We start from the raw sequence: 13,281 nt of genomic DNA on the forward strand, positions 1-13,281 counted from the left end.
CCACCTTCACAAGTTCAGCTGTTTGCATTTGCTGCTGCAGTACAGAGCCTAAATAGCACATCAGGCACAAACTACCGTAATAGCACAGGAATGGTGGGGGCAACAGAAAAAATTCCAACTGTGCTGGAATCAGTGGAGCAGAACCTATTAACATATGCAAAGAACTGGAGTTGGTAAAGGTGGTGAAAGGTTTTCTTTAAGGCTGTGTGTTTTCATGCAATTTTTGTACAAAACTAGAATTAGGTGGGGAAAAAACCTTAAACTTTTTGCTCCCTCCTATAAACTGAATCAAAACATCATCTGAACTTGCCACTATGATATGAAATGTCTTTTTCCACACTGGACATTCCAGATCATAACCTTCGACTGCACTAGACCACAATACTGTTAGGTCGGGGCCCCACTGGCTGGAAACGCCGCGATTTGGCCGTGGTAAAAATTGCAGTATTTTTACAGTACTTGCAAATCCCATGCCCACTTTGCGGGAAAAAAAATAAAGAAAATCGCAGCGCAGACATGCTGCGATTTCCCAAACAGTCGCAGTTTTGATAATCACAGCATGTCAATTATATCTACGGAAAAGTCGGTGGCTTTCCTATAGATATAATTGTAACAAAGTACGTGGAGGAAAACTCTGAACTTTCTGTTCACACCGTGGCTCTTCCCGCAGCGCTTTAGCGCTGCATTTCCGCCCAGTGGGGCCTTAGCCTAACTGTGCTCACCCCAACCCTCTGCCTGACTTTGGTTTGTAAGGCCTCATCACTTTACAATGAATTAACACTATTTATTAGGACATGCCCTTTAATCTTCATTTACATAAAACCTCATACAGATCATTGACGTTTTTACAGAACTCAAAGAAATAATAGAAATCAGTCATCAGATTAAGACTACTGTAAATTTATTACATCTGTTAAGAACACAGATACAAAGCACAGTAAAAGGCCACAAGACAGGAAAGAAACGTGGCTCTTAGACATCTGTACAAACACTGTGGAAACCTGATAAGTCGTGTGACATCCCACGCCATCTGCCATTAGAGGCTTGGAATAAAAACTAAGAATGTCCACTGTCAAGATTGCTGGAAAAAATCGGAAGGATTCTTGCCACCAATATCAAATTCATCGGAAAGTTAAGTTATCCTCACTCTACCATCCCCTCATGCATCACTGAACCCCTCCCCCCTTATTATACTTCTAGCAGATAGAAGAATAAGACAGATCCAGAATTGGTAAGGCATAAATGGATAAAATACTGGATCTTCACTGAAATCACAAAACTTCACTTCTCCAGAGGATAACAGGATTTTGTTAGGGGATTCTGAGTTTGGGTTACTTTAACCGCTTGACCAAAGGAGGGGGGGGGGGGGGAGATACATAGTGGTCACAAGATAAAGTGCATATTACCTGTACACAGCAGAGGCAACCATATGTGCCCCCCATGGATGTAGCTCACTGTCCGCTATATACAGGTGAAACATTCACTTTAGGATCTTGCTTCCACGTACTATATACAAAGTGCAACGATTGAATATTTCATAAAATAAATACTTTCATTCCTTTTCCTTAACCCATTGCATGCCATATGCGATAAGTCTGTAGGATATTTGGGACATAATATTAGGGTGAGGGATAAAACTATCAAAATATTCAGTTTTTAAATGATTTGTGGCCATTTAACGGAGAAATGAGCCATTCTATAGGAGCCTCATCCTATGAAAGGTTACGTTCTACATTCATGGCAGAGAGGTTTGTTCTCGGTACAAAAGGCAACTCAGGAGCAGAATCTGGCTTTTACCTGCTAAAAATAAAGGAAAAAGGCACGTCTGAATATTCTGCATGCTTAATACTAGTCTTGTTATCTGGTAGCATCATTTTTTAGGTAGTGTTTGTGAAGAAATAAACGTGTAGTGCACTTCACTTGTATTTGGAATTAGTGTGCTGTTGTGGCATAAGGGTGATGGGATGGCTGATAGATGCCAGTATAAACTCTACCCATCTGTATTGCACTCTGGAGTCAGCCATGACACTGATTCGCCATACACTGACACAAAGACATATGCTCATTGCTGAACCCCTGACATATCAGTGTCATACATATCTCAACAAATGTTCCAACATGATAGACAATCCTTTCTGATGATAGTAAGTAACTATACACACTCTACTACTTTGGTACCACCTCTTCATTGCAGTCCTCAACTGATTCAAGAACTAGGTGGTCTGTGCCAACCTGTACTCAGGGAAAACCATGCGTTGAGCCCTCTAATCCAACTGAAATAAATAGAAAGAAATGTAGCTGAGCTGAGTTTATAAGTATGAATAAAACTCATGACCATTTGTTATCTGTGGACTTGGGTCAACCATCACAATGCACCAACCTGTTATGTTTTATGGTATATACAACGCAAAAGGGTATTTCATATACTAGGCGATAACTGCCTGTTAAGAGGGGTACCCACCACTGGGACTCTATATCAAACTGTATGGGTGTTGAAAAATAGCTTTTTCACTCACTTCTATAGACTTGAATGGAGAAGGCAGCACATATGTACAGGCACCTAACCATTACAAGTTTATGGAGAGCATAGCAGCCAGGAATTGGCAAACGGATGTCAGCGAGCGTTCTTCTCCGAAAAGTGGAGATATAGCCCACACCTAAGACTCTTCACATTTCTGGTAAACGTCAGGTTTTGACTGATACTAAAGGAAGCCTTCTGTTTGCAAGCCGCAAGTTTTTTTCCCCTCTGAAAGAAAACTGCAGCATGATATGCTTTTCTTTCCTGCCAAAAACATTGACTTTAATAGTATGAAGGATGCATAAAGAAGGCTTCAATTGTATCCATCTGCATAAAAAAATTATCACTAGAAAGTAGAGTTAAAATCTAAAGCTCCCTTGAAATGTCAACAGATCCTAACAGGCATTTCTTCTGCGGATGTGCCATAAATGCATAAAATGAGAATAACCCTTAATTCATGTGGCTATGTTGTACAACTGTGCTTCATTTCCTCCATTTATAAAATCCGCTTGCTGATAGTGAATGAAATCATTCTTATTTGCACTCAGATACTAAAACCGTGGACAGGGCCAAAATTTTTCCAAACTCTACCCAGTCTAGACAACCCTTTATGAACTAAATACATCAGAAGTACAAAGCTCCAGGATGACAACTGCTGTACACAAGAGGATTTCAATTCACTGAAAACAAGCAGATATCTTGAAAATAGCAAGAAACTGAAGCAAAGTATATGAGGAAGTTGCACTGTGTCAGACAACGTTTAAGCTTTAGTTACATCAAACTGGAATACCCCTTGAAGGGACAGAGATTCAGCTCTGCTACAACCATATGAGAAAAATTCTTCCTCCTGAATTTTTGTTCCCTCACAAGATGCTGTGTGTACATATAAAACTACTTGCCAAACAAAAATAATAGGCATCCAAGGATCTGCATGGGTGAGGTTTCCATAGAAATCCTATAGAGGACTCTCTGACACCATGTCCTGTTCTTGGTTTGGAAAGAAAAAGGTCACTTAGTGCATTTGATAAACATGACATCCTACCCCTCCAAATAATACACATTAAGCATTTTTTGTCAAATTATTTGGCTCATTGTATAACACCTGGAGTGTCACTAGTTGGTTCATATGGAGGGTGCGGTACAAAAACAAAATAAACAGACGAAAACGGTAAAGGGGGATGTAAGGAGCAGACAGCACTGTGTCTCCAAAACAAGGCAAGGATGCGTCATAGTCCCCTGAGGCAGTAACACGCTGTTTTAGTGTTTGAAGGCCGTAGTGTGGAGATCATTCCTGCACTTGCTGTTTTGATCAGTAGCACTTTAGTATAAGAACGTTGTCTTAACCCATCTGATGCTAAATGTCTAGCACAGAAGAGGTTAACATGGAAATACAGTGCCTTATCAAAATAAATTACAAAAAGAAAAAAAAAAAAAAAAAAACTAGTAAAAGTACATCGCTGATCCCTATCCAGTGTCAAAGACTTCTGTCAACTGTAGTCATTGTGGCGTTTCTGAATTTTCCAATAAGGTCAGTCTGTGCAAAGGTGGATGGGAAAATTCCCTTTTGTAAGTCTTTGGTGGCAGTTTTGGTAGCTGAGGGCTGGAATTCTGCCTCGGTGGAACTGGTGGAGCTGCACATGGAGAAAGGTTGTTGTGACTGGTGCTGAGCCCACAGCAGCGACGCAGTGCTCTTGGCGAAGGGGTGCTTGGAGGTGTGTTGGGAGAGTTTGGGACGGTGTTAGCCTCCCGGAACCAATCCTGCTCTCGGTGGAGGCGTCCCAAGGGGGGAGGTTGAAGATTTAATGGGCAGTTTATAAAGTGTTCAGGAGGCCTTTGTGGGACAGGAGGTGGAGTGTCAGGAAGTGGATCTCTTGGAGGAGGAGGAGGTGGGCTGTGCAGAGGTCCATCAAAGGGTCCGGTATAAGCAGGGACTCTGGGTTGAATCTTTGGAGGTGGGGGAAGCCTGGGAGGAATGGCAGGTGGGTCCTCGTCTGATCTAGAATTTCCCTGGATGATACAGAAGGGTATAATCAGTATAAAGAACGGACAGATATTAATGAAATAACTTACAATTTATATTCTATAGATTCGGAGAACAGTTATGTACACACAATTATCTGTCAGACATTTTATCCTGGTTCAGAAAGTGCAGAGAACCAACCCCCGGCCATTTCAGACTACAGAAGCACACCAGGAGCTAAACTGCTTAGAAGTGGGGGTAGTCTACATCTGTATGCAGTGATACAAAGGATACATTTCCCCTGTCTGCCTTATATTACTAGTAAGTACATCTGACATTGGGTAACCTTTGCTACAAGAACATAACACTAGATAGCAGCACATACCAAGAGGCTGGAAGCATCCGGGTCAAATTTTTTGCGTGGTGGCAAAGGAGGAGGAAGCAGTGGTTCATCATTGAACTTGTGCAGACTATTACAAGAACTAAAGAAGGACTCTGTAAGACAAAAAAATATATATACATAAATGCAGCTGCTCTGTGATTGGACATTGAAATGCTGTGTGTGCCCGTGTTCCTATAGGCTGCAACAAACACGAAGGTACTAAGCTGGTGAAAAGTCTTTAGGCTATAGGACAACCATTTTTATTTCGCAATGCAACTTACAACAAGATGCAGTATAAAGAACTTCACAAATGCATTAACCCATTTTTACTCCCTGTATTCCAAAAACCAAAGCTTTCTCATTTTTTCAGTTTACGTAGTCATATGAGGACTTGATTTTTGCGTGACGAGTTGTACATGAAAATAGTACCATTTATTATTCCATACAATGCACTGGGAAGCGGCATAAAAATTCAGAATGAAATAGAATTGAGAAAAAAACGCTGTACAGCCATTTTCTTCTGTGTTTTGTTTTTACAGCTTCCACTCTGGTAAAAATGCTATGTTAGGGTGCATTCACACTGAGTAACGCCGGGCGTGTATGAGAGCCGTACACGCCGGCATTACGGCAGACTGCCGAACACTTCCCATTCACTTCAATGGGAGCGCTCGTAACAGCGGCGTTTACGAGCGCTCCCATTGAAGTGAATGGGAAGTGTTCGGCAGCCCTGCTGTAACGCCGGCGTGTACGGCTCTCATACACGCCCGGCGTTACGTAGTGTGAATGCACCCTTAGTTTTATTCTGTGGGTCAGTACGATCACGGTCATACCAAATTTATATAGGTTTTATTTTTCATATTTTAATAACTTTCCAAAAACTCTAAGTTTTGAAGAAAAAAAAAAATCTTTGAATCACCGTATTCTGACAGCATGTTGAGGAATGTATGCTTTTTTTGATCACTTTTTATTCCATTTATTTTAAGAAGGCAATTTGGCAAAAAAAAAACAAAAACGCAAAATCAGCCACTTTGATTTCTTCTCCTGCTATGGCATTTACCATATGGGACAAATATTTTTATATTTTAATAGTTTGGGCATTTTCAGACTTAGTGATGCCTAATCTGGCCGCTCAGTTACCAAACATGAAATCAGTCAGATGATGTGGTCGCATTTGACCACAGTATCTGAGTGGTTAAATGCCCGCGATCAGAGTCATCTCTGATCACGGTCAATGCTGTCGGGTCCCTGCTGTATAAATCAGCACAGTCCCAGTAGCTAATGCGGCCGTTCTATTTCAGATCGTCTGTCATACTTGGTCACGTGCACCAGGACATACATGTATGTTCTGATGCGAGTAAGGGTTATAAAGTGAAGTGTAGAAACAGTGAGTTACAGAAACTGTATAGGCTAGGTGAGTAGTGAAGCCCCTTTTACCCAACCAGTCCAGTCCATGTTGGGTTGGTTTTCACAGATGTCTTTATTTTGCTGCTAAGTGAAAAAGACATAGTATCAGACAGTAATAAACAATGATATACTTACTAGAGTTTGGCAGGAGGACAGGAGCAAAGATACTGTTACTACCTGTTAAAAACAGGAACATTCAGTATTATAATAGAGAACTGTGTACAGATATTTTCTCCTAAGTCGTATGCCAAACCATGGGCATAGAGAAAGATATTAATGAAAGTCAATGGAATCAATGACAATTTAATCAACTATCTTCTATAACTTGTATCAATACCTCTGTTTTCAAGGTCTCTGCTTGCCTTCAGTGAATGGAAATATTCAGTCTAATTTTGGGGGCTGAAAGCCTACCAGAATAATATCCTGCTTATATAGCTTCAACTCCTTTACACCGTGTAACAAGCCTGATATATACAACACTATGTCCACTTACTGACAACAAACACAGATCTTGAAACTGTAAAGAACCGAGACAAAAAAAAAAAAAAAAACATTCGAAAGTTGTAGAAATCGACATTACATAAAACCGAAGAACCTCTTTAAAATGTTACCGTGTATGAAAGTGTGCTGGGACTATTGGATCAAGAAGACTTTGTAAACACTTACCATATGAACTGTTCAGATCAAAAAACACGCTGAGTTCCGATGAGGCAGAAACAGGAGGTGTAGATGGAGTGTTGGGCGAGATGGGTGGAGAGGTTGTAGATTCGTGTTCTGATTCAGTGATTCTGCTGAAGCTGATCGTATATGGTTCCCTTTCTAGTGGGGTAGGATGTCCACGGAGAGTACCAGAAGATGACAGATGCCTGCCACTATTTGGTCTAATGCCAGGAGACTTCAATGGGTATGTTGTTCTTCGTGGCTGTAAGAATCAGCAATCACATAACTAAAGTCAAGTGTGCTTAGATGTTATAACAGTACACAGAATCATTGCCATGCGTTATTGGTTTAACATATACAGACAAGCATAAGTCATACTGAGTACACAGTCCAGTCCGTCATGGGTTTCAATCTTCTAGGCCTCGGGCAGAGCTGACTGCACATGCCCGGGCCACAAGAAAATGGCCACTTACACAGTAAGCAGCCATTTTCTTGTGGCCCGGGCATGCGCAGCCGGCTCTGCCCGAGGCCTAGAAGATTGAAACCCAGGATGGAAGAAGACACAGGGAGAGGGAGTTCCAGAAGAAGATAGAGGCATCACTGGAGTTCTCTTGCAGTATTAGGGACGCCCGAGTACTGTTTGAGCGCTGGGGCCTGCCCCCAGTGCTGTGAGAGAACTAATTTGCATACTGAAGAAAACCGGTATTTCTACTGAACAGCGGCACGGCGAAGACATCTAAAGATAGAAGAAGAATAGCCTTTCTTAAAGAGGACCTTTCACCACTTTTGGGCACATGCAGTGTTATATACTGCCGGAAGGCTGACAGTGCGCTGAATTCAGCGCACTGTCGGCTTTCCCGATCTGTGCCCGGTGTAAAGAGCTTACGGTGCCGGTACCGTAGTGCTCTATGGTCAGAAGGGCGTTTCTGACCATTAGCCAGAGACGTCCTTCTGCCTCGCGGCGCCTATCGCGCTGTACAGTGTGAGCGGGGAAGAACGCCCCCTCCCTCTGCTCACAGCGCTCGTCCATAGACGAGTATTATCAGGGAGGGGAGGGGGCGTTCCTCCCCGCTCCAAAGCACAGTGCGATAGGCGCCGCGAGGCAGAAGGACGTTCCTGGCTAACTGTCAGAAACGCCCTTCTGACCATAGAGCACTACGGTACTGGCACCGTAAGCTCTGTACACCGGGCACAGATCGGGAAAGCCGACAGTGCGCTGAATTCAGCGCACTGTCAGCTTTCCGGCAGTATATAGAACTGCATGTGCCCAAAAGTGGTGAAAGGTCCTCTTTAAGGCTATTCCTACGTGTTAGGGAGAAAAAAAAAAAAGGGTATTCAATGATAGGATCCCTTTAAAGCATGACCGGGAGGGAACATGACACAGGGATTCTCTCTTTACTATTCTTTGGATACCTGTGTCACATGCCTCACTAGAGACCACGCACATATAACTTAGTTGAATGTGTAGCAGCAGGAACATATAAGGATTACATTACATTATAAATTAGTGTCAATAATACTTACAAATCTGGGGGGCTGTTTGCAGCCTCGAGGCTCAATCTCTAGAGATTTATTAAACAAATAGTCTGTGAAATCTTTTTCCATGGTATTTCCCATAGGGTTCAGATTCTCAAAGAACCTCTGCAATTACAATAAAACAAAAAACAAAACTCACATTAGCAAGACAGCTATGTATGCACTGAAATCCCTTTAAGACTAAGGCCCCACACTGCGGAAACTCAGCTTTTTTTTTTTTTTTTTTTTTTAAGCCGAAGCCAAGAATGGCTACAAAAGGAATGGAAAATATAGGAGGAAGTTCTTATACTTCTACCTTCTGTTAAATCCACTCCTGGCCTTGGCTTGATTTTCACAATGGTTAATACTAAGGCTAGGAAATCGATTGACTTATTTGAAATTATTTTCCTTTTCAAAGAATTGAGAATCTGATTTTCATCAAAATCATATTAGTCCGGCAAGTCTGATCTGTTCCATACAGGCTATGTCCTTCTGATGCAAACTACGATTAACAGTGTCTTAATAGTAGTCAGTACTTATATAGTAAAAAGCAAGGAAGCCTGCATCAAATTTATCTGACTCGCTATGCCAGCACAGCTAACTTTCTTTTTTACGCTTATTTATGTACAATGAAAAACTAGACTGAAATGGATAAAGGCCCTTAAGTTTGAAAAAAAACAACAACAAAAAAAACAAAAAAAAAACAAACCACATTTGATTTTTTAACAAAAATCGTCCAGCCCTATTTCATACCCGGATGTCTGCCTCAACCCGTAAACAATAAGGCTGGTTTTGGTACTGCTGGATCTCCCCTGTGATTTCAGCCACTTTTCGTCTTTTGCTGAAGTTGATCAGTTCTTTGCCATGTCTCTTGAGGAAGTCTGGATTTCCTTCTTCAGTTTTTAGTATATTTGTTAGGTATATTCCTGGATGAAAAATACAGAATTTTTTTTTTTTTTTCAAAAAATTATTATACATGCATTATCTGTTTGAGCATTGATGAAATCTGTACAGTAAGGAAATGTATGTGGATGAACAAAAGAACATAACATCTCCTCCAATATTGCAGCCCCATATACCTCCACCAGGACCACGCATGGCTATGCGCCTTTGTGCACCACTAATACCGCTGCAAAAGGAGGATTCCCCAGCATCACCCAGAAAATATTTTGGAAGTATTAGCAAACAAGCATCTTTAAAAAGAAGTAGAAACAGCTGTTTTCTTCAATTCAGAACACTGGGGTGAAAAGCAAAGTGGACATACCAAAAAAAGGCACACAGGGTGGGTTGATTGACTTGAGTTTTGCCAAATACTTCTTGAAGTGATCCTGACTAAGCTCCACTGCTTCATCAAGTATTTTCTTCTTCCTTTCCTGTAATGCCTGTGAATGATAAAACCTACATAAATCCCATGGTCACCAGCTTAACTTCCACCAAAGTGAACGATAAAACCCATCCCTCACCTCAAAAGTGTGATCCAGGCGATATACAGGGACGGAGTTGACTGCGCTTACAATTTCCAAAACACCATTAAAATTATTCAAATCCTGGAAAACCTGAAGAATTTCAATAATGCGACTAAAGAACGCTACCCGCTCCTCAAAGTTCTCAGTCTCAACAAGACACCTGGTGAACAAAAAGGGGAAAAAAAAGGGAAGAGGTCAAACCAAAAAAGAATAAATGTACAATCATATGCCGTCATTGTCCTTAATACAGCTAAATCATATCTCTCTCACACACATTAAAGAGAATTTGTCACCAGCGCCACCTCTTTGCATCCTTCAGTAGATACAGCTCCACTGATTTCAGTATATTTTGGAACCTTCTCTCTAGACCCCGCCATTCCTGAGCAACCAGTGCAGTTAGATTAAGATCTCTATACGCTAATGAGGCTCTCTACTGTCAGGAGGACTTGAGGTGCAGCAGATATTCAGAGACCGCCTACCTGACAAGCCACAGATGAAATTACAATTGCACCAGAATCAGTGGAGCAGCAACTATTACAGAACGCAAAGAGTTTGAGGACTACATAGTGACATTGCTTGTGCAACCTACTTACATTGATCTCTATGCTGGAAAGGTTTCCAGCATTTTGTGATCTGCTACCAGCTGCTTTGGATTTTTTTTTTTTGACTATCAGGTCTTGTTTGCATTATGTAATAACACAACACAATTTACAACCATTTCTTAAAATCTTGTAATATGACCTCATTGTGTGAACAAAGTCGCCCATGCACATACAACAGAAACCGATTGACAATGATCCTTCCTGACCATCTTCCTACACAGGAACATTTAGTTTGGTGGATCAAGGGAATAAGCCATAGCCAGAAATCTCTAGTGTTGTCTTATCAAATCTTTCTCCCAACATCTGCCATCGAAGGAGGGTCAGGATACTCTAGACTACATTAGATATTTAGTCATTCCCATGACATAGGCACTTTAAAGCGACTCTGTTAGGAGGTTTTGGGATATTAAACCAGTAGCATGGCTTCCCCGTGATTGTTTAAAAAAAGAAAGTGTAACATGAGACGTAACAGATATGAAATTCAGGACGCAAAATAAAGCATGGGTGTACTGCCTGGGCACTACTGGAGATATGGCCAAGCACCAGAAACAAAGAAGAGTCATATGATAGTATCAGATTTGACTCTCAGTAAGTATTGGATAGTTTCTCTAAACAACAGTGGGCAGAAAGGCTCATCATAGGCCAGTCTGGGACACTAAAGCACTGGTCCATAAAGACATGCTGGTGGTTTAGTGTTCCAAAACCTATTCCCTTTAAGGGCACTTTAATACAAAGTGAGTATAGGATCCCTGTGTTTCAAGGCAATGTTCTACCAACAGTGAATACCCTTCAACAAACAATATCCTAACAAACCAAATGGTATTTCATAACATCTAGTGTGAAACCAAATAGTTAGGCCAAGATATGACACCACAAAATGGCAAAGAAACTTTTAGAGTCATTCAGGTTTTTATTTTTAATTCTGTGTAGTATTTGGCAGGAAACTATTAAAAAGAGGCTGTCCTCTTCTCAACAGAGCAATCAACCCGTGTGTCTATGTATGACGCCCCAACTATGCAGACACTAACAGACCATGTAACATCAAAGCCCAGATTTGTCTGACACATAAGCAGAACCTACTTTTCAAACCAAAGAGTGAGGTTTGTGGTATGGCGAATCATCTTCAGCAAGTTAGGAGAATGGATTTCTTTGTCTTCTTTCGTCCAGACGCTGCCTACAAGTTCTGACGGCTGCACAGCCCTGAAGAGTACAAGTGTTAGAGCACAAAGTTACAACAAAGACACACACCCCACAGGCAAGAAGAATGGTAATGTAGAGTTGTCAATTTATACATACATTTCCAAGAACAATGCAGAATTCCCAGAAAAACGGACACAAAATCGATACTCCTTGGCGAATGCAAGTGTTTAATAAAACCCACATAGCAGAAGAGAAAGCATGTTCTCTTCATGTGATAAAAACAATTGCATGTTCAACCACGTTCATAGAATACCAGTACGTATGTACTGCATTGCACCACCAACACATGGCAAGTATTGCTTTTCCAAAAGATAACATTGTGCAAAAGTTTTAGGCAGTGGGGTGGGGGTTAAATGCTGCAAAGTAATGCTTTAAAGGGAAAAAAAAATGATGCGTTAATAGTTTAGTTTTGTCAGTTAATAAACTGAAATAAATGAACAAAGGAGAAATCTAAAACACAGAAATATTTGGTGTGGCCACCCTTTGCCTACAATACAGCATGCTTTCTTGTAGGGACACTTGCAGAGGGTTTTTGAAGGAAATCGGCAGAGAAGTTGTTCCAATCATCATGGAGAACTAAGGCCTCGTTCACATCTGTGTTGGTAATTCATTTGGTGGAGTCTGCATGGGGACCCTCCCTCGGATGGAATACCAAATACACTGGCAAGAAGTATGAAGTGAAAGCACATGGTTCCCCATAGACTACAATGGGGTCTGTGTGCTTGCCACAAGATCTCCGCACAGAACATACGGACAGGAAAGTAGTTCACAATCTACTTTCCTGTCCGCATGACTTGTGCGGAGATCTGGCGGCAAGCACACAGACCCCATTATAGTCTATGAGGATCTGTGTGCTTTCACTGCACACCGCTTGCAATTGCGTTCGGTAGTCCGTTCGGGGGGTCCCCATGCAGACTCCCCGAACGGACTACCGAATGCAGATGTGAACGAGGGGTAAGCACAGATTTTCTGCGGATGTAGGCTTACTGAAATCCTTCTGTTAGTTCATATAATCAGAGATAGTCTTGTTGATCACTTCCAGGACTCCTCCAAAGGGAGTTCACACATATTAACTAACAAAGAAAAAAAAAACCCTAATCTAACACTTCTATTTTTGAAAGTATTCTCACTTTGCAATATTTTTCCACACCTGCCTAAGACTTTGGCACAGTGCTGTGGGTCGTCAATAGATGTTCCTTGGAAACTCCTTTAATATGTCTGTGTTTGCAGTTGTGGGGGACCCCTTTAAAGGATAAGTATATGAAAAGTATTTCCATTTCTTTGCATTGGCTTCAGAGGCTGATAATCCTGTGTAGACAAGGATGCTTACCTGTACAGATCAGACTCTATAAGAGTCAGCTGACGAGCAATCTCTATAGGATGCAGTGTCATCAGGTCAAATGTCTCGCACTGGCCCGAACGACTAATGTGCCACTCAATAGGAGGAGGGGGGCTCTCAAATGTGATATTGTGGCTGACACCATTTGCTTGAGCTAGTTTCTTGCGTCTGATAATTTTGGCGATGGACTCTACCCATTTCTTCATGGACTTTCCTAGATAGCAGAAAAGAAAAC

The 13,281-nt window shown here is 41.5% G+C and overlaps 1 protein-coding gene across 1 annotated transcript in view; it reads right to left on the reverse strand.

Moving 5' to 3' along the window:
* Nucleotides 1-884: 884 nt before the first annotated feature.
* The window catches only part of SOS2 (SOS Ras/Rho guanine nucleotide exchange factor 2), a 42,678-nt gene continuing 30,281 nt past the window's right edge, over nt 885-13,281 (reverse strand). Inside the window, exons 14-23 of the mRNA XM_075282592.1 lie at nt 13,038-13,260; nt 11,588-11,707; nt 9,903-10,065; nt 9,704-9,821; nt 9,193-9,365; nt 8,449-8,565; nt 6,931-7,186; nt 6,400-6,441; nt 4,864-4,973; nt 885-4,525 (exon numbers count right to left, since the gene is read on the reverse strand). Coding sequence (XP_075138693.1) covers nt 4,016-4,525; nt 4,864-4,973; nt 6,400-6,441; nt 6,931-7,186; nt 8,449-8,565; nt 9,193-9,365; nt 9,704-9,821; nt 9,903-10,065; nt 11,588-11,707; nt 13,038-13,260 — 1,832 coding nt within the window. The 3' untranslated portion in view covers nt 885-4,015. The remainder of the gene's footprint in view (nt 4,526-4,863; nt 4,974-6,399; nt 6,442-6,930; nt 7,187-8,448; nt 8,566-9,192; nt 9,366-9,703; nt 9,822-9,902; nt 10,066-11,587; nt 11,708-13,037; nt 13,261-13,281) is intronic.

This window comes from Leptodactylus fuscus, chromosome 7 (assembly GCF_031893055.1).
Source record: "Leptodactylus fuscus isolate aLepFus1 chromosome 7, aLepFus1.hap2, whole genome shotgun sequence".
NCBI lineage: Eukaryota > Metazoa > Chordata > Amphibia > Anura > Leptodactylidae > Leptodactylus > Leptodactylus fuscus.